At 38.3% G+C, this 23,726-nt stretch overlaps 2 protein-coding genes and 1 non-coding gene across 4 annotated transcripts; 2 read left to right on the top strand and 1 right to left on the bottom strand.

Moving 5' to 3' along the window:
* Window positions 1–1,105: 1,105 nt before the first annotated feature.
* On the top strand, window positions 1,106–4,158 carry LOC129904509 (mitochondrial fission 1 protein A). The gene is made up of 5 exons (XM_055980075.1): window positions 1,106–1,373; window positions 2,812–2,950; window positions 3,215–3,336; window positions 3,633–3,696; window positions 3,793–4,158. The coding sequence occupies exons 1-5, from the start codon at window positions 1,281–1,283 to the stop codon at window positions 3,885–3,887; spliced, it is 513 nt and encodes a 170-aa protein (XP_055836050.1). The 5' UTR covers window positions 1,106–1,280; the 3' UTR covers window positions 3,888–4,158.
* A 700-nt stretch (window positions 4,159–4,858) lies between these two features.
* On the top strand, window positions 4,859–4,931 carry TRNAR-ACG (transfer RNA arginine (anticodon ACG)). The gene has a single exon. It is a non-coding gene; the product is annotated as a tRNA-Arg (tRNA).
* Window positions 4,932–5,308: 377 nt separating this feature from the next.
* Window positions 5,309–23,600, bottom strand: LOC129902103 (probable magnesium transporter NIPA6). Of its 2 annotated transcripts, none has more exons than XM_055977145.1 (9): window positions 23,131–23,595; window positions 22,977–23,033; window positions 22,425–22,515; window positions 22,166–22,326; window positions 21,954–22,081; window positions 21,661–21,798; window positions 6,949–7,041; window positions 6,185–6,305; window positions 5,309–6,103 (listed from the first exon to the last, which is right to left on the bottom strand). In XM_055977145.1, the coding sequence occupies exons 1-9, from the start codon at window positions 23,258–23,260 to the stop codon at window positions 5,970–5,972; spliced, it is 1,053 nt and encodes a 350-aa protein (XP_055833120.1). In that variant the 5' UTR covers window positions 23,261–23,595; the 3' UTR covers window positions 5,309–5,969. The 2 variants fall into 2 exon arrangements, with proteins under 2 accessions (XP_055833120.1, XP_055833121.1); XM_055977146.1 differs by having other exon boundaries at window positions 5,967–6,103; window positions 6,185–6,321; window positions 23,131–23,600.
* Window positions 23,601–23,726: the final 126 nt, after the last annotated feature.

Raw genomic sequence — 23,726 nt, 5'->3', positions numbered from 1 at the left:
TTTGCATTTTGGTGTTTTATATAAGTCTTAAATTTCAATTAGGGCTAAGCTAAAAGAAACCCCCAAAATTCTCCTCCAATGACTGACGAAAGGAGGATAACAAGAGGTATCCCCAATAAATATAGGCATTGTTGCTCAGTTGTATGTAGAGAGAAGATCCATGGATCGTCACACGAATACAAACTTTGAGGGATACAATTTCTACTTCAGATACAAGTTGTTTTCTCGAAATACAAAAATAATTTGGCAATATGCATGTATACTTTTAGAATACCAATTTGTTTGGAAATACATACTTAATAATTTGTATATATAATGAGTAGAATACAATTTTCTTATGAATGCATATCTGATGAGTAGAATACAATTTTCTTATGAATACAATTTTGTGGATTAGAATACAAATCTATTATTAATACAATGTAATCATTATTGTGATGGATACAAATTGTATATGTTTTATAAGCTTGAATACAACTGTGAGGGATACAAAATCTAATTCAGCTACAACTCTTTTTTAAAAATACAAATTGATTTCTAGAAATACAAAAAAATGCAGATTCCAATAATCTTCACAAATCCAACACCGTTTTTGTGTTATTCATGAAGGGCGAAGATGAACTGCTCCAAATCCATTAGCGATTTTGATTTTTCGATAAAAAACAATGACGATTCGAAGGGTTTTTCAATTTCAAGAAGGATGAGCGATGATAAACTGACTTTTAGAGTCCTGTGTGTAACTGTAATGATATGTGAGTGATTTCAGTGATTTTTATCAAGTTGGATGAGTTCAATTTAGTTATTTGTATCTATATTTTATTGTATACAACTGACGAAAGAATACAAAAAATTAATGGATAGCAAACAAAGTATAGTTTTTTCGCATAAATAGTGAAAGTATAGAGAAAAGAGTACTATTTAAAGCTTAATGTTTGCTGTTTTTGAAAATTTCCCTGAAATTTTTACTTGTTTAGACCATTTTAATTCATTCCATCTTAACTTATCTCAATTTTAATAGGGTTAAACAAAATTTATTTATTATTTCAATCCATTTTGATCCGATCAAATTCAATCCACTGCCCCTATACTATTAATACTTGCTTCAACTCTAGACCTCTTACCAAACGACTCCTACGGTTGGTGTTTTGAACATAGTATTGGGGACACTTGCCTCCAAGCCTATATTTGTTTGCTTCTTAAACCCCACTCGGCACCTCTTGTTGCGTACAATACCAGCAGTACAACGTACATCTTGAATCGTCTCGTCTAGAGAGAAACCAATGGATGCTAAGATCGGGAATTTTTTCGAGTCGGTCGGAAATTTTTTCACCGGAGGAGATCAGATTCCTTGGTGCGATTCCGATATCGTCATTGTAAGTACCCTATTTATCAATTTTTTAAAAATTTTCGTTTTGCAATTTGATTTCACCAACTGTAGCTGATTGGATATAGACGAAGAACTGCTTCGTGTTTGAGACGAAGCTTTTGTGTTTTTTTCAGTGAATTTTGCTATTTCATTCTGTATTTATTTGAATTTTTGTCTATTTGGTGTTTATTTTACTTTGAAGATAAGATGGAAAAGAACTAACCCAAGATTTTGTGGAAAATTACTGAATAATGTGCATGCTGAAGGATTTCCATAGCTGAGGGACGTATGGGATTGGGATTAGGGGTAAAAATGGTTAAGGGCTGGTTTGGATGTTCAAATTTGGATAAGGAGGAAATTTCAAAAAAAAAAAAGTTTAGTTTAAGATTTTGGATGAAACATCTTCAAGTGGCAGTTCAAATCAATCCAAAATAAGAGCTCAAAATTGAGTATACTCTTGTTATTTTCTTGAGCATTATGAATAAATTTGCAATGGATTTGATTTATATACATGAATAGTCTGCAGAATTTTTACGCCGTAGTTGTAAATTATTGGTCATAGCAAGTGATTTCCCTTCTTTTTTTGTGGCTTTCTCGCTTGTTTTTTCCTATTTTTAGTAGTTGGTTTTTCGAGATCTTGCATATTGGATGGAAAACAAACTTTAATCAAGAGAGAGATCTATGTTATGGCCAACTAAATTACATTACTTGTGATCTCATTTCTCAATCCTATAAGTAACAGAAATTAGTGGGTTTAATCAAGAGAGAGTTATATGTTAGAGAAGCACAACCACCCGAGAGACGAAAAGCTTCTAGGAATTAGGGCTAAAGTGAGTAGTGGCCCCAACTTTACTGTGAACTATTTGTAAAAGGTTTATCAGACTGGTGTTTCTTTACTTTGTTGGAAGACTGTTCCATTTTTAACTACTATTTAGAGTTCAAATGTTACTCTCATGTGATTTCTGAACACAAACAAGAGGCATTCATTTAAAACATATCTGATGTCCAGTTTGCCCACAAACCATTCCACTCAAGTCAATGGAAATAGAAAGTTTAGATGCATCTGTTCACTTCACTTCCTGGAAATCTTGCATCAGTGTTGGGTGATTTTCTTGAATCATCTTTCTTCGCTCAAAGCAAAAGTCGTTCTGCTGTGCCGTCCATCTCTAGGGGGTCATGGCGTTGATAATGACGACAGAGACAAGAGGGTGAGTGATGGTTGAAGGATAGCAAAATTGGTGTCAACTATTATTTGGAAGATTTTTGGTTAATGTTTCCTTGAGAAAGATTGAAAAACTCTCTGAATATCTTGCTTAAAGAGACTGCCTTTGTTCAAGAATAATGTGTAGTTTGTAATAAATTTGCGGTTCCATGTGCATTTACTAGTTATACATAAGGTAATATTGATGGTGTCTGAGTCTCTCACAAGGGCAATCTATGTACAGGGTTGTGAACGTGAAGTTGCTGAGGCGGGAAAAGGTTCCTCTGATGAACTGAAAAATGAATGCATCATGCGTTTATCATGGGCTCTTGTTCACTCAAAACGGCCAGAAGATGTACAGCGTGGAATAGCAATGCTTGAAGGTGAGATCATTGGAATCCTTCCTATTTTTTGGAATCCATGCCCCCTTTTCTGTACCCTGTGCTTGGGGTTTGTTGAGTTTCATGAAGACTTTGATAAACACTTCGACTTATATGTTTTTCCTTTCCCTAGGTCTTATACATTTTAACTTTCGACTCCTCTTCGTTCTCCTACCTTTGCCTTTTGCTTTGCAATTTACTGTTGTCACTCCTCTTACGCTAGTTTCCTTCCTTAGCAAGAGTTCTGACTTATTTTGTCATTTGCAGCTTCTCTGGGTGGCAGTAACAGTCCCCAGCAAATGAGGGAAAAGATTTATCTTCTGGCAGTCGGCTACTACAGAAGTGGGGACTATGCAAGAAGCAGGCAGCTTGTTGAGCGTTCTTTGGAGGTTTGATCTTTGTTATTCAATCTTTGCTAGTATATTTTATTCACCTCTTCACTTTGACATTAAAATTTGAGATATTTATCTCTGTGCTATGAAGTTTGTTCCACTTCCTTATCTTGAATAATTTATCTTTTTCTGCATCTTGATTTATGAAATTCAAAAATTGCATACTCGAACTTTGTTGTGTCATGCAACTCTGAAGTTTTACTAGTTCATTGACTTGGCTGAGTACCTTTCAAGTTCTTTCCAAGTGTGTTCTTAAATATTTTGCCTTAATTAGTAGCTGTTTGAATCTGTAGATTGAACCGGAGTGGAGACAGGCCTTGGCCCTCAGGAAAACTATTGAAGATAAAATTACAAAAGGTAGTAAGGGAAATCTTTATCTTCAGTTATTTATCAGATTCTATTTCCAGTCAAAGAATGAAGTTTTGAATTATGTATATTGCATTGTCCAAGCAGATGGAGTAATTGGCATTGGCATTGCTGCTACTGCCGTTACTGCTGTTGGACTCCTGGCTGGTGGAATTGTAGCAGCTTTGTCCCGCAAGAAATGATCCATCAGTAACCATTAACATGCATATGATACTTGGTCGCTCTGGACCATGTATGCATCCGAGACTATCAACTCCAATTTCCCAGCACTTTGTTTTGATACTTGTCTTTCTTTGTAGAAACACCAACATACTGCAACTGAAGCAAAAAGGTGTAGGCTGGCTTTGCTTGACTTGATGGTCTGGTTTATTATATGTGATAAAAAACAGTGACTTGTCTATATTCATCTTAATCGTAGCAGAAAGGAGGATCCGTGTTGCTGTTTCTTTTCAATTAGTTGGTTTCGTTATCTGCTCTTTAGATAAAAGTGTTATAATGAACTATACCATTTTTAAGTCTAGTAGGATTAAGTCCCTCTTCGTAGATTATTGACTAAGATTTATTAGCTTGTTTACGTTCATTTTTAGCTTGATTATTGAGTAAATAAGATCAGCTGCTTTTGCAATATTCAAGTTTCATATCAGAGTATGTTTCATTTTCACTCTATATTTGCTGTGATTGAACTTCCGATCCTATTAAATTTATACACGTATATTGCACATTCCATCATTATTTCGCACAAGTATTATTTACCATCCAACAACACAAATCCTTGAATAATTCTATTTTACATGTGTTCGCTGATATTATCTTTTAGTGTTTTACTTTAATAACTTAATCAACTTAGCAAAAATTCATCAAAAAATACATTAAACACATAAATTTTAACAAAATTCCCATTCTAGAGGTTTGTTGAATGGAAAGTGTTATTTAGATGGACATACAAGTCGAGAGAGAAAAAAATGAAAATATTTGTTTGTTGTAGTTTGTGGTAGTTGCTATATTGCGCTTGAGAGATTAATAATATTCTATCCCTTTACAAATCAAGTGTTTTTATGATTTATTAAAAAGGATAAGATAAGGAGCAAAACACATACATTATAAAATTAAAAGTTGATGTTAAATAATATTAAATAAAAAATATAACGTATAAGACTCTGTGGCCCAATGGATAAGGCGCTGGTCTACGAAACCAGAGATTCTGGGTTCGATCCCCAGCAGAGTCGGTTTACTTTTTTCAATTTATTTTCTTTGTATGTGTTACAAGATTTATAAATATATTAGATATATTTATGGTCAGCTACACCAAATCAAATGATTTAAGTTTGTGCATAATTATATTATAGGGCATATTTGTATGCAAAAATGCCCCTGGTTTAGGTGGAATCTCCCAAATTAAACAAAAAAACAAATTTCCCTAAATAACCCACTCCCATCTTTTAACCCGACCTATTAAATTAAATAACACATATCAAATTAAATAAAAAATCCCCGGAGAATTAGTCAAGGAGCTAAAAGACTTCCACCTCTTATTTATTTCTATATGAATTTAACTTACATACACGACAATACGATTTTTTTTTAATTTGCATTACATGGGAAGTAAGTGAAAAATCACTTGAGATAAAAAAAAATGTAGTGTTATTGGAGTCAATTAAACATCTTGTGATCTCAAGTTCACCAAAGAATGAAAACATAAACAAAGACTCTACCTAATACATCAAAAAAATTGCTATACAAACAAAACACTTCCAGTAAAAATAGGGACACAGAAAAGAAGAAAACTAGCCTGGACACCACGGTCATAAAAAAGAATAAAAAACTAAAATGAACTATATCACTCGTAATCAGTGCAAAAACTACCACAAAATGACTTGTTTTGCACAGAGAACTCCTATGCAAGCTCTCATCATTCAACTCTGCTTCTATAGACCTTTCTCAATCCCCCTAACTCTAGATTCTGATGCTTAATGATGTACAATAAACCAATATTTGGAACTCCTATAACTATAGACAAACAGTATAGTTTCAGGCCGCGACAACTTTTGATGATTTTCCACTAACTCTTGCTTTAAGATCCTGTGGAATCCTTACCTTGCTGCTGCAATCAGATGCAATAGAAAACGAAACTGAGGCGTTTTAGCACCTTCGGAGGTTTCAGATGGATTATCAGTTGCATGCTTCACCTTTCTAACCGCAAATCACGGTTCCTCATGGCCTATCATAATATGAAAGAAGTCTTGGTCTTGTCTAAAGCAATCATATTAAACCTGGAGATCCTGTCTTCTAGAATCGGCTTCCTCAGAGTACGATTCATCTTCTTCTTCATGCTTATGTGATTCCCCATTTGAATTACATAGTCGTGTTGATAACGTAGGGGATGAAGGTGTGTAATTACCTGCACTCTTTGGTAGTAATTTAAAGGCTAGAGAGAAAAGAACATCAGGTTTTCATAAATATTAGGATGATGAAAGTGCACCTCTGAAAGATGAACTTCTTTCCACATCTTTGGTAACGTGCAACAAGATGGTTCCAGAGAGCACAACGATGAAACCACATATTTCTGATATAATGCTCCCAGTGCTCTGGCCATCCCAGTCCTACATAATATAGAGCCTGTTTGGATGAGCTTAAAAAAAGTAACTTTTATGTATGAAGTGCTTTTAGAACTTTGAAGTGCTGAAAGTTATTTTTATAAATAAGCAGTTGAGTGTTTGGATAAAAGAGCTTATGTTGAAAATAAGTGTTTGAATTTTAGGGTTAAAAGAATAAAAAGGGTAGTTTGGGAATTTAGTTAAAATATAAGGGATATAAAAGTAATTTTCATGGTCAAACAAAATGGCTTTAAGCACTTGGAAAAAAAAAGTTAGAAATCCTAACTTTTCATTTTTGACTCACTTTAAGAACTTTATGGCTTAAAGTTAGCATTAGGCAACACGTCCAAAAGCTAAAAAGGGGCTTTAAGTTGGTTTTGACCATAAAGCCCATCCAAACGGGCTCATAGTACAGATAGATCGATAAGCATGGCTTCAAAGTTTTGGACAAATAATCATGGTGTTCCTGTTCCACATAATGTAGTTGTTGTTGGTATTTCCAAGTCATGCAATTGTGGTGAATGTCCATGGCATTCTAAGGTATAAAGTTTGGGACTCCCAATAAGTGGATGAACTCTAATTGTACTCATCATTCTCTAGAAACAAGCTCAAAGCGAAGCAACAAGAAGAAAAAAGGTAGATGCTACACCTTAAACATGATGACACTGGCAACGATTGTTAGTGTTGTGAACATAACATAGTATATAGGAGAGACAACAGCAGTATTGAAGGTATCAAGGGCCTGAAACATGGAAAGCAAAAAAGGTGTTAAAGCAGAGAAATGATTGACCAGCTTTTTCATGATACCAGCTAAATATTGCTTGATGAAGGTAGATGCAAAATAGTCTGCTCTATACATGACTTTACCCTAGAAACCAGGAATCAGGATTAAACAGGACGACTCTATCACACCATTTAAGATTGATACTCCAAAGGAAATAAATTCAAGAATAACTACTACATTTTCAAGAAAAGGCTGCATAAACTACCCAAAAAAGCACAAAGTTTTCTTGGAACTCAACAAGATCGAGCTGCAATATACACTACAAATTAGAAGGACACTGAAGAAATCCATGATCAAGCAACTAGAGTAATGTCTAAAAGGTGAAGCAGCTTCTCAAGATTGATAAAGAAAGAAAACCTGTAATATGACTTCTCTAATAAGAAAAGTGTTCATGAAATCATAGCATCTAGAAGCTAATTTGAAACTCTTCAATCAGACTATCAAAAGGAGGAAAAGGAAAAATATCTAATCTGACCTAATAAACTTGCAAAAATTATTAGATTACCAATATTATCCGCAATCCTAGACATATAGGAAATCTAAAATATTCCAGTTAGCAGTATAATTCTGAAATTAACAATTCAGACACACTTTAAAGCTAAATTTCTTCTATTAAGAAATCAAAGACACCCTTTAAATCTAAAGCTATTAAGAAACTAAAGACTCTTGGTACTTCCACAACACGACCTAGTCCCTCCCCTACTCCCCATCCACCCACCCCCCAAGCAATCAAGTAACACATCTTAAAGTTTTAAGCTGTTGCAATATATGTAGAAGTCATTCACTTTGTAAGGAGATTGTTGGAGCAGTGTAGGGATAGGAAGAGAGACTTACACATGGTGTTCACTGACCTAAAAAAGGGTTACTATAAAGTCCCCAGGGAGGTTGTTTGGAGTCTAAAGGTGTACCTATGGCTTACATTAGGGCAACTAAGGACATGTATGATGGAGCCAAGATCGGGGTTAGAACAGTGGGAGGTGACTTAGAACACTTCCCGGTTGACAGTCATGATGGGGTTGCACTAGGGGACATCCCTTAGCTCATTCCTATTTGCCTTGATGATGGACGAATTGACATGGCATATTCAAGCGGAGGTTTTGTGGTGCATGTTATTCGCAAATGACATAGTATTGATTGACAAAACGCGCGATGGAGTTAATGATAGGATGGAAGCTTGAAGACATGCCCTAGAGTCTACAGGTTTCAGGTTGAGCAGGACTAAAATAGAGTACCTAGAGTGCAAGTTCAGTGACATAACATATGAAGCAGAGGTGGAAGTGAAGATCGATGTGAAATTCATACCCAAGAGAAGAAGTTTCAAGTATTTTGGGTCGATAATCCAAAAAGACGGGGAGATTGATGAGGATGCCGCACAGTGTATTGGAGCGGGGTGGGTGAACCGAAGGCTCATCTCCGAGGTACTATGTAATAAGAATGTGTCGCCAAGGCAAAAAGGTAAGTTCTACAAGGTAGTTGTTAGACCAACTTTGTTGTATGGAGTAGAGTGTTGGCCAGTCAAAACGTCCACGTTCATAAGATGAAGGCAACAGAGATGCAAATACTCAGATGGATGCGTGAGCATACTAGGAGATATATGATTAGAAACGAAGTTATACGAAGCAAGGTGGAAATGGCCTCTGTGGCAGACAAGATGAGGGAAGCGAGGTTAAGATTGTTCAGCCATGTGAAGAAGATGTGCGTGAATGTGCCAATAAGGAGGTGGGAGAGGTTGGCTGTAACAGAAATTAGGAGAGGTAGGAGTAGGCTAAAAAAGAATTGAAGGAAGTGATTATACATGACATAAAACAACTCCGGTATACTGAGGATATGACCATAGATAGGAAGGTTTGGAGGCCGAGGACTAGGGAATAAGGCTAGTAAGTAACAGACTGTTGTCGCACTTTATCTGGTAGAGGTCGGGGGCTATTTAGTAGTCGCGTAGTCTCTTATTCTTTTAATACATATTAGTACGTGTTGCTTCATTTGCTTTGTATCTTGCTATTTTTTTGTCATATTAGTCTTGCATTCCTGCTTCGAAAACTTACTCTTTTTGAGCTGAGGGCCTATTGAAAACGGCCTCTTTACCCCACAAGGTAAGAGTAAGGTCTACATACATCTTACCTTCCCCATACCCCACTTGTGGGATTACTCTGGGTATGTTATTTTTGCATTATATGCAGAAGAAAATTTGGCATTTTAGAGTCTTTATCTTGAAACTGTTTTCTCAAGAGATAGATGACATTGATTCGCCAACTTTCGTGAAATTCTTCTGTCACTTCTTCATTGTTAATGTAATTTGGTGATATCATTCAGTATACTACAACCAAGGACAGAATTAAGATTATCAACAGACATATAAGTTACTATCATGATAAATGATTTCATTTTGATAAAAATTAACTCATCAATTGCACCTTCCATAAAATATTTCAGTTGCATGAAATGGTTTTGGCATTGTTTGAGGGAAGTTCTATATTTAAAAAAGCTCAAACTTATAATCTTCTACTGATCAAGATAATAGTAATATTTTTTCTATTCATCATTAGCAATAATCTGAAAGCATAAACTTCTTGAGAAAGCCTATCTTTCATGACTTGCAATGTAGGAAATAGAAGTTCCTTGTACTTATCTGATGAAATAAATAGTCTACTGATAAATAACAGCACAATAAAGAAGAGCTTTTAACAGGGAGGAATACAACTTTGTACAGATTAGAGCATGCTTTCTGTTTTTGATCAACTTTTGGAGCACCCGTGAGGTTCCTGCTAGTATAGCTGGATGCCTTTCGTAGATAATCACATTGTCAGGTAAGTAAACTACTTTTTTGATATACTTCTCGTATCAGTGTTTTGAGAAGCGAGAAGCGGAAAAAAGCGACAGGGGCTCGCTTGTAATGACCTTGAGGGTGATTTTCGTAAATTTGTACAAAACACGCGTGAACAGTAACACGCATGAACAGTAACTTTTTGGGCAGAAAATGCCCCTTTCTTCTCATTTCAATATTTTTCAACATTTGTTTGAGTTCTTGAACTCCTTGAGGTGATTTGAGAAGAGATTTTCGAGGCAAAGTGTTGGGTAAGTGATTTTTGACCTAAAACCTTCCTTTTTCATTAAGTTTTTGACGATTTTAACTCTTAAATTTTAGTTTCAAACCCCAAAAATCCTTGTTTCTTCCCTAATCCGAATTTAAGGAAAATTGTGATTTCCAACTCGTTTTGAGCTCTATTTTTATGGGTTTTTCAACCATGAGTTCCTTATTACCAATAGAATGGGATTGTTCAATAAATTTACAGATTTGACCCTTTTCGAAAATAGTTAATTTTTGGACCATTTTACCCCCGGTTTCGAAACCTATCAATATGGGTGTCATTGGACTCCTTGTGACGTGTATGTGTCATTGTTGATAGTGGGTTGTCATTTCGAGCGCTGAATTCGAGAGTTGCTTGTCCGGTGGAGGTATTCGAGTGCGGTTTCGGCAATTGAGGTAGGTTTGGCTATCTTTCTTTGAGATTGAGGTGGGGTAATTAGTCATTCATATGTTATAGACTTTGGGATGGGGTTGTAGTATGAGTTGAGAATGTTATATATATTATGATGTCCGTGTGGAGGTTTATTTATTAATGTGTTGCCGTGACGGGGTTTATTTGTATTACATAGCCCGTGTGGGGGCCTTATTTGTTATCTTATTTGCTTTGAGAGCATGTGAATTATGATTTGCCTAAGAGAGAGGCTTGAGTATATTATTTGACTTGTGATGCCGCCTGAGAGATTGAGTTGGGGGTTTTGAGCATACTTGAGTATTGAAATATTGTTGAGAAAGGGGTGAATATTTAAATGAAAGTGTGTGCTTCCCGTTACTATTTATTGAGGGTGAATATCATGTGTAGGTTAAGTTTTGAGAACTTTGAACATTATACCACATGTGAGTTGATTATTACTTCCATGCATATGTGTTTTGATGCATTCATCCTCATTCATCACATCATGAAACATGGGAAGTTGAGAAATATGGAAATTCTTTTTGAGAAAGAAAATGAAACACCTTTAAACCTTTGTATCTTGAGTCCCTGACCGAGGCAGTTTTCCGGCAGGGTAGTGGATGCATTGTGATCCCAACCTTTGTATCTTGAGTCCCTGACCGAGGTAGTTTTCCGGTAGGGTAGTGGATGCATTGTGATCCTAACCTTTGTATCTTGAGTCCCTGACCGAGGCAGTTTTCCGACAGGGTAGTGGATGCATTGTGATCCCTTGACCACGAGGAGGTGGCAAGGATAATGAGATATTGTGATTGAGGTATATGGTCTGCGAGACCCCCATGGGTCCTGCTTGGTAGCACAGCTCGGCAGGTGTATACGACAGGCTGTGCGAGAGTCTTGATTCCACCGTACCACCACATCATTGCATCATCATATTGCATTGCATTGCATTGACATTTGTGCTGCTTGAATTATTTGATTAATTATGATTATGAGTTGTTATTATACTTTATTCGTGCCACTATATATATAAACTGGCGGCACCGATGCCGAAGTGGGACTTTTCTATATGCAGGTGGAAGCGTTCCTTAGTTTATTTCATAGGTTTGATTAATTCCTTATACTCAGTCAGCTAAAACCTACTGAGTACATGTGAATTGTACTCACCCCTACTTCTGTGTCCCTTTTTGATGCAGATACTAGTCGGGGTACCCCACGTGGCAGTTAATATTCTAGCGGATTGTGTAATTCTCAGATTAATGGTGAGGTCCCAGAATTCGGATCGTCACTAGTCTATCTTTATTTTTCAGTCTTTTGTATCATTCAGAGACTTATGTTGTATCTTCAGATTCGAACCTTGTATTAGATGCTCTTTATACTTATGACACCAGGTTTTGGAATAATTTCTTCATTGTTTTTTTTTCTTTTTATTTAAATCGTGGAATCACTTTTCCCTTTGGGAGTCTTGTATGATTTTTATTTTTAGGGTTACACATCAGATTGGGTTTTGAGATGTGTGCCATCATGACCTCAGTTTTTGGGTCGTGACAATTGGTATCAGAGCACTAGGTTCACCGGTCTTATAAGTTAAAGAGCAGGGTGTCTAGTAGAGTCTTGCGGATCGGTACGTAGACGTCCGTACTTATCTTCGAGAGGCTACAAGATACTTAATAGGAGAATTTCTTTCTTTTTACTCCCTTCGTGCGATTTATTCATATCAAGTGTTGTATACCTCTGATCTATTCCTTCTGCGCAGATGGTGAGGACTAGAGCCACAATTACTGAGGGTGAGGCTGCACCTGCTGCTCAAGCCCCAGTACGTGGGCGAGGTAGAGGACGTGGTGGAGTCAGGGGACGAGGCCGAGCAAGGGGAGCGGCACCTGCTCATGGACGAGCTAGAGAGCTATCACCTGAGCCCATGTATGAGCATGAGGATGACTTAGAGCAGAAGACTGAGGAGGAAAGGCCATCCCAGCCTCCTGTGGTTCCCGATAGTACTCCGATGCTTCAGGAGCTATTGGTTCGATTATTGGCTAGACTGGATGGTGCTCCTACCTCTGGTATTATTTCAGGTACTATAGGTTCTCCTATCACAGTTGGTGCTACACCGCCAGTTCAGGGGCCTAGTGTAGGATTTCAGACTCCTGGTTCATCTTCAATGCCTTCTATTGCACCTCCGAGATTTGCAGCTCCGCCAGTTTCTGCTAATGCTGCCATGTCGGTAGCTGAGCAGAAGAGTTTCGAGAGGTTCGTTCGATTGGCACCTCCAAGGTTTGATGGTAAAGCCGGAGAGAAAGCCTATGACTTTTTGACTGAGTGTCAAGATAGGTTGTTTAACCTAGGCATTTTAGAGGCACATGGAGTTGCTTACACTTCATATCAATTTGCGGGAGTGGCCAAAGAATGGTGGAGGTCAGTTCTTGCTCATAGACCTATTGGTTCTCCTATGATGAGTTGGGAACAGTTTACTGAGGTGTTCCTTGAGAGATTTGTGCCATATAGCCTTCGTGATCAGCGTAGGGATGAGTTTGACAGACTGGAGCAGGGCTCCCTATCTGTATCTGAGTACGAGACTCGCTTCCATGAGTTATCTCGTTATGCTATGTCGAGTATTCCCACCGAATTCGAGCGGATTCGCAAACTAGTGAAGGGATTCGCCGGTTATCTCCAGGAGGCTACAACCTCTCTTGTACTGTCTGGGGGTACGTTTCAGAGTATTATTGATCATGCCAGGATGATAGAGAGTATCCGACGTGCTAGACAGGGCGGGGCCAAGAGGTTCCGTCGACAGGGTCAATTCAGCGATCATTCCTCCAAGGGTAGAGAATATTCGGGTTCAGGAACCCATGGTTATCAGGGCAGACCAGTCCAGGCAGCTATTCAGGGTTCTTCGAGCTCCGGAGGTCGTTTTGACACTTCTAGTTATTCCCCACGGAGTTCAGGTCCTCGAGGTTGTTATGTGTGTGATGAGTTTGGGCATAAGGCCCAAGATTGCCCCAAACGTGCTCCTTCTAATGGATGGCCTGGGGCACCAGTTGTTCGTTCTATAGATGCTCCAACTGTTCGAGGTTCTTCGCAGAATACTAGAGGTGGCACCTATGGTGCTAGGGGTAGAGTACGAGGTGGTGCTCGTGGTGGTTCGCAGGCTAAGGGTGACCGTCAGTTATGCTATGCTATACCGGGTAGATATGAGGCAGAAGCCTCTGATGCAGTTATTACAGGTATTGTTCCAGTTTGCCATCGTTCTGCTTCAGTATTATTTGACCCAGGGTCTACCTATTCTTATGTGTCGACTTATTTTGATGTGGGTATTGATTATGTGAGTGAGTCCCTTATTGTGCCTATTACTATTTCTACCCCAATAGGTAAATCTTTAGTAGTGGATCGGGTATACAAGGGATGTTTGGTGATATTTTCGGGTAGAGAGACCCGTGCAGACTTGATTTTATTAGACATGCTTGATTTTGATGTGATATTGGGTATGGACTGGTTATCTCCTTATCATGCTATATTAGATTGTTATGCAAAGACTGTGACCTTAGCTTATCCCGGTTTACCTAGCTTAGTATGGAAGGGTAATCCGAGTTCATATCCTAAGGGGGTGATATCTTATATTCGTGCTCGTCGCTTGATGGATAAGGGTTGTTTGTCTTATTTGGCTCATGTACGTGATCTCACCACGGAGTCATCTCATAGAGAGACTACGAGGGTGGTGAGAGAGTTTATGGATGTATTTCCTACAGACTTGCCGGGAGTTCCTCCTGATCGTGATATCGATTTTGTGATTGATTTGGAGCATGACACTAAACCCATCTCTATTTCTCCTTATCGGATGGCTCCGGCAGAATTGAAAGAGTTGAAAGAACAATTGGAAGATTTATTAAAGAAAGGGTTTATTAGACCTAGTGTATCACCGTGGGGTGCACCGGTTTTATTTGTGAAGAAGAAAGATGGTACTATGAGGATGTGTATTGACTATCGACAGTTGAACAAAGTCACTATCAAGAACAAGTATCCTCTCCCTCGCATTGATGATTTATTTGACCAGCTTCAAGGTGCATCGGTGTTCTCAAAGATTGATTTGAGGTCGGGTTACCATCAGTTGAGAGTTCGAGAATCTGACATCCCGAAGACTGCATTCAGGACTCGTTATGGGCATTATGAGTTTGTGGTTATGTCCTTCGGGTTGACTAATGCCCCGGCTGCTTTTATGGAGTTGATGAACCGGGTATTTCGACCTTATTTGGACTCGTTTGTGATTGTGTTTATTGATGACATCTTGGTTTATTCCAAGAATGAGGCGGATCATGTTAGGCACCTGAGGACAGTCCTTCAGAGATTGAGAGAGGAGAAGTTGTATGCAAAATTCTCCAAATGTGAGTTTTGGCTTGAGTCCGTGACATTCTTGGGTCATATAGTGACCAAGGATGGTATTATGGTTGATCCAGCCAAAGTTGCAGCGGTTCGTGATTGGGTTAGGCCTACTTCGGTTACCGAGATTCGGAATTTTATTGGGTTGGCAGGCTACTATCGTCGGTTTGTTCAAGGATTCTCTTCTATTGCAGCCCCATTGACTAGGCTAACTCAAAAGACCGTGGCATTTCAGTGGACTGATGAGTGTGAGGCGAGCTTTCAAAAGCTCAAGGAATTATTGACTTCAGCACCTATTCTAGCCTTACCCGAGGAGGGCGTGGCATTTATTGTGTTTTGTGATGCTTCGGGAGTCGGCATGGGTGGTGTATTGATGCAAAAAGGTAGAGTTATAGCTTATGCTTCTCGTCAGTTGAAGGTTCATGAGAAGAACTATCCTACCCACGACTTAGAGTTAGCAGCAGTGGTGTTTGTTCTGAAGTTGTGGAGGCATTATCTCTATGGAGTGCATTGCGAGGTCTATACTGACCACCGTAGCCTTAAGTATATCTTTTCTCAGCCGAATCTGAACATGCGGCAGCGTAGGTGGTTAGAGTTATTGAAAGACTATGACATTACCATACTTTATCATCCGGGCAAAGCTAATGTGGTAGCGGATGCCCTGAGTCGCAAAGCATCTAGCATGGGTAGTTTGGCCTTTCTTAAGGCTGTGGAGAGGCCTTTGGCGTTGGAGGTTCAGTCATTGGCTAGACAGTTGGTCCGACTGGATATTTCTACACATCATGGTATTTTGGCATTTGTGGAGGCTAGGTCTACTTTGATGGACCAGATTCGTACACACCAATTTGAAGATGAAAAGTTGAGGGCCATTCGAGACAAAGTGTTGAGTGGTGAAGCAAAATCAGTCTCTCTTGATCAGGAAGGAGTTTTGAGGATTAATGGTCGCATTTGTGTGCCCAAGGTTAGTGAATGGGTACGTATGATATTAGAGGAGGCTCATTGTTCCAAGTATTCGATTCACCCGGGAGTGGCAAAGATGTTTCATGACTTGAAACAACACTATTGGTGGTGTGGCATGAAGAGAGACATTATTGATTTTGTGGCTAAGTGTCTAAATTGCCAACAAGTGAAGTATGAGCATCAGAAACCGGGTGGTCCTATGCAAAGGATGCCCATTCCTGAGTGGAAATGGGAGCGTATCACTATGGACTTCGTGTCTGGATTACCCATGGCATTGGGTAAGTATGACTCTGTCTGGGTGATTGTGGATCGATTGACCAAATCAGCCATTTCCTTCCGGTGAAGACTAGCTACAATGCGGATCAGTTAGCTAGGATCTATCTTCGTGAGATTGTTAGGCTGCATGGGGTGCCTATCTCTATTGTATCGGATCGGGGTTCAGTGTTCACCTCTCACTTTTGGAAGGCATTACAGCGTGGTTTGGGTACGCGACTAGAGATGAGTTCAGCATTTCATCCCCAAACCGATGGTCAGTCTGAACGGACTATTCAGGTGTTGGAGGATATGCTTAGGGCCTGTGTGATTGATTTTGGTGCCCGATGGGACCAACACTTGCCCTTAGCAGAGTTTGCCTATAATAACAGTTATCACTCCAGCATTCAAATGGCACCATTTGAGGCATTGTATGGTCGTAGGTGTCGATCACCCATTGGATGGTTTGATTCTGTTGCGGTTGATGCATTGGATACTGACTTACTTAGGGATGCTGTGGAGCGGGTACGTTTGATTCAGGGTCGACTATTGACAGCTCAGAGTCGTCAGAAGAGTTATGCTGATAGGAGGGTTCGTCCCTTAGAGTTCATGGTGGGTGATTGCGTGTGGCTTAAAATATCGCCCATGAAGGGTGTGATGAGGTTCGGAAAGAAGGGCAAGCTTAGCCCAAGGTTTGTTGGCCCGTTTGAAATCCTGAGGAGAGTAGGTGGAGTGGCGTATAAGTTGGCCTTACCCCCTAAATTGTCAGCTGTCCATCCGGTGTTTCATGTTTCCATGCTTCGCAAGTACATACCGGATGAGTCTCATGTGATTTCTTATGATGCGGTAGAGTTGAGTCCGGATTTGACTTATGAGGAGAAGCCGACAGTTATTCTAGATAGGCGGCTTCGTAACTCAGGACCAAGAAGGTCGCTTCGGTCAAGGTGCAGTGGCAGCATCGGCCTGCTGAGGAGGCGACTTGGGAGTTAGAGTCTGATATGCAGGCTCGATACCCTCAGCTTTTTGAGACCCCAGGTACTTTATTTTATCTTATGTTCGAGGACGAACATCCTTTTTAGTGGTGGATATTGTAATGACCTTGAGGGTGATTTTCGTAAATTTGTACAAAACACGCGTGAACAGTAACACGCGTGAACAGTAACTTTTTGGGCAGAAAATGCCCCTTTCTTCTCATTTCAATATTTTTCAATATTTGTTTGAGTTCTTGAACTCCTTGAGGTGATTTGAGAAGAGATTTTCGAGGCAAAGTGTTGGGTAAGTGATTTTTGACCTAAAACCTTCCTTTTTCATTAAGTTTTTGACGATTTTAACTCTTAAATTTTAGTTTCAAACCCAAAAATCCTTGTTTCTTCCCTAATCCGAATTTAAGGAAAATTGTGATTTCCAACTCGTTTTGAGCTCTATTTTTATGGGTTTTTCAACCATGAGTTCCTTATTACCAATAGAATGGGATTGTTCAATAAATTTACAGATTTGACCCTTTTCGAAAATAGTTAATTTTTGGACCATTTTACCCCCGGTTTCGAAACCTATCAATATGGGTGTCATTGGACTCCTTGTGACGTGTATGTGTCATTGTTGATAGTGGGTTGTCATTTCGAGCGCTGAATTCGAGAGTTGCTTGTCCGGTGGAGGTATTCGAGTGCGGTTTCGGCAATTGAGGTAGGTTTGGCTATCTTTCTTTGAGATTGAGGTGGGGTAATTAGTCATTCATATGTTATAGACTTTGGGATGGGGTTGTAGTATGAGTTGAGAATGTTATATATATTATGATGTCCGTGTGGAGGTTTATTTATTAATGTGTTGCCGTGACGGGGTTTATTTGTATTACATAGCCCGTGTGGGGGCCTTATTTGTTATCTTATTTGCTTTGAGAGCATGTGAATTATGATTTGCCTAAGAGAGAGGCTTGAGTATATTATTTGACTTGTGATGCCGCCTGAGAGATTGAGTTGGGGGTTTTGAGCATACTTGAGTATTGAAATATTGTTGAGAAAGGGGTGAATATTTAAATGAAAGTGTGTGCTTCCCGTTACTATTTATTGAGGGTGAATATCATGTGTAGGTTAAGTTTTGAGAACTTTGAACATTATACCACATGTGAGTTGATTATTACTTCCATGCATATGTGTTTTGATGCATTCATCCTCATTCATCACATCATGAAACATGGGAAGTTGAGAAATATGGAAATTCTTTTTGAGAAAGAAAATGAAACACCTTTAAACCTTTGTATCTTGAGTCCCTGACCGAGGCAGTTTTCCGGCAGGGTAGTGGATGCATTGTGATCCCAACCTTTGTATCTTGAGTCCCTGACCGAGGTAGTTTTCCGGTAGGGTAGTGGATGCATTGTGATCCTAACCTTTGTATCTTGAGTCCCTGACCGAGGCAGTTTTCCGACAGGGTAGTGGATGCATTGTGATCCCTTGACCACGAGGAGGTGGCAAGGATAATGAGATATTGTGATTGAGGTATATGGTCTGCGAGACCCCCATGGGTCCTGCTTGGTAGCACAGCTCGGCAGGTGTATACGACAGGCTGTGCGACAGTCTTGATTCCACCGTACCACCACATCATTGCATCATCATATTGCATTGCATTGCATTGACATTTGTGCTGCTTGAATTATTTGATTAATTATGATTATGAGTTGTTATTATACTTTATTCGTGCCACTATATATATAAACTGGCGGCACCGATGCCGAAGTGGGACTTTTCTATATGCAGGTGGAAGCGTTCCTTAGTTTATTTCATAGGTTTGATTAATTCCTTATACTCAGTCAGCTAAAACCTACTGAGTACATGTGAATTGTACTCACCCCTACTTCTGTGTCCCTTTTTGATGCAGATACTAGTCGGGGTACCCCACGTGGCAGTTAATATTCTAGCGGATTGTGTAATTCTCAGATTAATGGTGAGGTCCCAGAATTCGGATCGTCACTAGTCTATCTTTATTTTTCAGTCTTTTGTATCATTCAGAGACTTATGTTGTATCTTCAGATTCGAACCTTGTATTAGATGCTCTTTATACTTATGACACCAGGTTTTGGGATAATTTCTTCATTGTTTTTTTTTCTTTTTATTTAAATCGTGGAATCACTTTTCCCTTTGGGAGTCTTGTATGATTTTTATTTTTAGGGTTACACATCAGATTGGGTTTTGAGATGTGTGCCATCATGACCTCAGTTTTTGGGTCGTGACATCGCTTCACAGAAGCGAGAAGCGAAGCGCATGCTTTTTTCAGAAAAAGCACTATTTAGTATAAAAATATAAAATATAAAATATAAAATATGCATAGATAATAAAATATGCCCCATTGGCATATTCACTTCAACTTCATCATCCATTTCATCATCATCAACAAGATTAACCATGGATGCTTCAGGATTCATTTGAGTTTTAAATTCATTTTTTTCCGTAAAATACTCTTTTATTTCTTCCTTCACACTATTCGGGACCTTTGGACACACTTTAACATCTTATAACCACCAATAAGATGCTTCTTGTGACGAAATATTCCGCCATTATATGTCATATCAAAAAAAACACATTTAATTTTTGTGTTACTTTCCATGGCAATTCCATATGCCCAAGATGGATTCCTTTTTTGTGCCATTAAGAAAATACAACTTACTACAAAGAAAAAATAGAATAATAATTCAGTCACACAAGTCAAATTGTCAAAACAATAACAGAGCAGCTGCAGCAAAATTAAAAGAGCAACTGCAGCAAAATTAAAAAAATAAAAATAAAGCAGCCAGACTATGTGGAAAAAAAAACAAAGCATATGCTTTATCTTCAAAAAAAAATGGCCATACTGCTGAATAAAAACTTGAAAAAAATAATTCTTCGCAGACGGCAGTTGCGCAGAAATAGAAAAAGAAGAAGAGATGAAGAGAAGAACATCGCAGCAGTTGCGCAAACGGCAGAACTGTTGAATGGAAATAAAAATAGAAATAGAAAGAGACGAACAGAAGAAGAGAAGAAGAAAAACTAACCTGGTTGAACTGTCGAAGTTGAAGAAGAAGTCGCAGCAGCTTGGAACAATTAATTATAAGTTTTACAGTTTTTTTTTTAAAAAAAACCCTAGTGCCGCTTTTTTTAAAAAAGCGAGCTTTTTTCTCGGTTCTAGATGAAGCGTGCTTCTCGCTTCTCCCATGGAGCGCACGCTTTTTTGAAATCGCTTCGCTTCACGGTGTTGAAGCGCTAGTGCCTCGCCTCGCTTCGCTTCACGCTTAAAGCGAGCGCTTCGGCGCCTTTTCACAACACTGTCTCGTATAGGGTGTTCCCCCACAACACCAATAAACTATTACTTTATTGAAAAAGAAAAAAGCCGATAAAGGGAGACAAAAAAAACAGTTGAGAAGTTTCATCTATCTTTCCTTGGGCATAACGTCTGACAGTAAAGCTATATTTAGAATAATAAAGAGAATCTATTCAAATTCATATTCGAAAATGGGATTATCAACTATACTTGACTGGAAAAACCTTGATTAATTAGCAAAGAAGCAGCAAAGATTTGCATAAACTCATCTATCATCCAGATTGAAAAGGAATTAAGTGTCATAAGCTGCCAATTCATTGGTTCCAAGATGAGCAAGATGAGACTAATATACAAAAAAGCAAGACTTCAGATTAAAAAAAAACATTACTCGGAAAAATACTTAGAACTTCCTTTAGACTTGAGAAAATAGCAAGTTAAGGGGGGAAAATATCAGGCAAACAGAAATATTCTCAAGAAACTAAACCTAATACCAGATTAACGTAAATATAAAAAAATTGAACCAAAACTTGATGAACCAGGCCCCAGAGCAAGGATCACTTAAACGACAGTTTCTTTCTTAGTTTTATTGATATTTTCTTTAATTAAATATCAGTAAGAGAAGTTCTAACAGGGCAAGCAATCAAAGATGGTGGACAGTGTGGAAACAAAGAAATCAAAGATGTTTTGAGGCAAGCAGAGCAACTTACAGAATTTTAAGATGAACTGCCTGGCTTTGTATTACTTTTGGTGTGAACAAAAAGTGTTAGGACAGACTGAAGATATTTTTGATGTTTTAGACAGTTCGTAACAAAATGTACAAATAGGCATCCTAGATTGTAACACTTTTGGAAGGGGGACTGCACTTTGATTTAGTATACCTGTGGATATATAGATAAAAAAAGTTACCATTTCTAAAAAAACAAAGAAGGTACTAACAGGGATATTTTCCCAAAACACTAACCTAAATCCTTGTAGTGTCATAGTTTTCACACTGTCACCTAGTTCTTACTTCTATAAATGAATAAACAGGAAAAACACAAGATCCACAAAAAAAGAGGGGCAGAAGGAAATGAAACAAGGAATTTAAAGAAAGAACAGGCCAACAGGTTGAGCTGAAAAATGTCAGCACTCTTAGAATCTCGAAGGATGAATTAACAGTTCAATTTAAAGAGTAAGTTTGTAGACAAAACATGTTTCATTACAAAAATTAGTTAGAATAGCAGCCACTCACCTTATTGAGATAGTTCATTTGTGTAACGACACAAACTGCCACAACAAACATAAAAATCCAGGTTTCCGGATAGATCAGCTGGTTCTTTCCCTCAACAGTTAACTTCAGTGAAGTACCAAGGGCTTTAACACTCATAACCTGCACAATAAACATAATAGAGGGACATAAACTCTAGTGCACCTATGCAAACAATTACAGAGTTTTTGGTTATTGACTAACCAACATAAGATTTTTGGAAGTTAAGCATTTAAATGATAGCCCAGAAGGCAAGAAAACTCGATTCAAAGTTATACCGAGAGAGAACCCATCAATGAGCAGATTCCAGTGAAAACAAGGACATTTGAGTGTCCACATTGAGGAGCAAAGTAGAATACAAGAATAAAAACCAAGACAATCACCGATCCCATGTAGAGCAAAAATGCTGGAACAGAAAAGGAAATGAAGTTAGAAAGTGTAGATGGTTCCAAAGGAACTAGAGGATTTGGTCATGATGGAAGCATTTCACCTTTCTGAGTTGCCATGTACCATATTTCTTTGACAGAAGAGATAGGATGCTCCTGTGGTGCATGGACAACTATCACAATAGAACCAGCAATGCACAGCACACAACCCAAAATTCCAAGCGGATGCAACTTTTCCTTCAAAATAATCTGAGCCAATACAGCACTACAAGAGTTTTTGTCCATAAAACCGGTTAAGCAACCAGAAGCACATCTCAACTCTTACCATAAACAATGATATACACTATTACCAAGATTACACACCTGACAATTATACTCAATGCACCTAGAGGAGTGACAAGAACCGCCGGAGCAAAAGCATATGCCACAAAATTCGCAATCTCTCCGACTATCACTATGAAAAGCCAAAAAGAAAACAATAAAATTCTATGGACAGTCAGCCAATGGCCAAGAAAGAAAACACTAGACCTTGGCCACACCTTACTTCGATTAGGAGAAACATGAAACAAATAAGTAGCACCAATAGGATAGAGAGTTGGTTGACAAATAACTCCAAAGTCGAAAAAAGAAACACACTAATCAATCATTAAACTTAACTTCCCAGATCAAATTATCAACAAATTATATTCAAATATACACTTCTACCAGTCCTTTCTAGCAGCAGCACTTTATCAAACATTGAAATACATAAACAAATGCTGTAATTAAGGTTATATGACTGCAGAAAACAGAAATAACAAACAACAACCCAGTGCAATTCCACAAGTGCAGAAAACAGACATTACCCTAGCTTGAAAAGTATAGAAGTTGTGTCGGATAGGCCATAGGGGCTCCAACAAAAAGGGAAAAACTTACTTGTGATCATTCCAATCCACCATAGGGGCTCCATTAGATATGAATACCCACCAAAACCTACAAAACAAAACCAAGAAAACTCAAAATCAGATTGATACTACAGAACAAGCAACAAGAATATGAAAAGATGAAAACTTTATAGAACCCCACATACCAGCTCTAACACCAGAGACTACGGCAGCTCTTCTAAGGCCTTTCTTCTTGATAATAAAACTTGCCCCTATGAACACACTTGAAAGAAGAGCCAAAATGATACCTGTCATATTATCTTTAGAGAAAACCATGATTGAAACTTATCTTTCTTTTTTCCTTCTCCTTCTTCTTCTTCTTCTTTTCTTCGTGGAAATCTGAAAATCATCAGTTTTTCCTTATTGGGTCAGCAAATCTCAAAAAAAAATGTTTTTTTTTATCACACTTGTTGTTCTTGAATAGGATTTGGCATATTGTATGTGCAAATTTGTCAGATCCAGCTCATTATACACAAATGGGTCCTAAAGATGTCCGACCCCCAAATGAAAACTAGCCTTAGATCAATAATCATTCAAGGAATATACTCATTCTTGATTCTTGTTTCTTGTGCATTTCTTCGCATGCGATTTTATGTTCAATACGAAAAGAGTTTATCTTAAAAAACAAACTATCCATGTTTTCATGTTTTATTAGTTAAATTTAGGGGTTGTTAATCTTAACTCTAAGTGGTTGGTATGGAAATGAGATAGAAAAACTTATTTCATAAAATCAGTTATAATG

This window comes from Solanum dulcamara, chromosome 9, assembly GCF_947179165.1.
Source record: "Solanum dulcamara chromosome 9, daSolDulc1.2, whole genome shotgun sequence".
In the NCBI taxonomy this organism is placed as follows: Eukaryota; Viridiplantae; Streptophyta; class Magnoliopsida; order Solanales; family Solanaceae; genus Solanum; species Solanum dulcamara.
The sequence above is the reverse complement of the archived record's forward strand: the minus strand, read 5'-3'. Positions and strand labels throughout refer to the sequence as shown.

Bases quoted from the DNA above. Each gene is read 5' to 3' on its own strand.
- LOC129902103 (XM_055977145.1), bottom strand. From the start codon at position 23,260: ATGGTTTTCTCTAAAGATAATATGACAGGTATCATTTTGGCTCTTCTT. The intron at 22,516-22,976 runs GTAAGTTTTTCC...GGCTTTTCATAG, and splicing joins GTGGATTGGAATGATCACAA to TGATAGTCGGAGAGATTGCG. The intron at 6,104-6,184 runs GTGCACTTTCAT...CAAAGAGTGCAG, and splicing joins AAGAAGTTCATCTTTCAGAG to GTAATTACACACCTTCATCC.
- LOC129904509 (XM_055980075.1), top strand. From the start codon at position 1,281: ATGGATGCTAAGATCGGGAATTTTTTCGAGTCGGTCGGAAATTTTTTC. The intron at 1,374-2,811 runs GTAAGTACCCTA...ATCTATGTACAG, and splicing joins GCGATTCCGATATCGTCATT to GGTTGTGAACGTGAAGTTGC. The intron at 2,951-3,214 runs GTGAGATCATTG...TGTCATTTGCAG, and splicing joins TGGAATAGCAATGCTTGAAG to CTTCTCTGGGTGGCAGTAAC.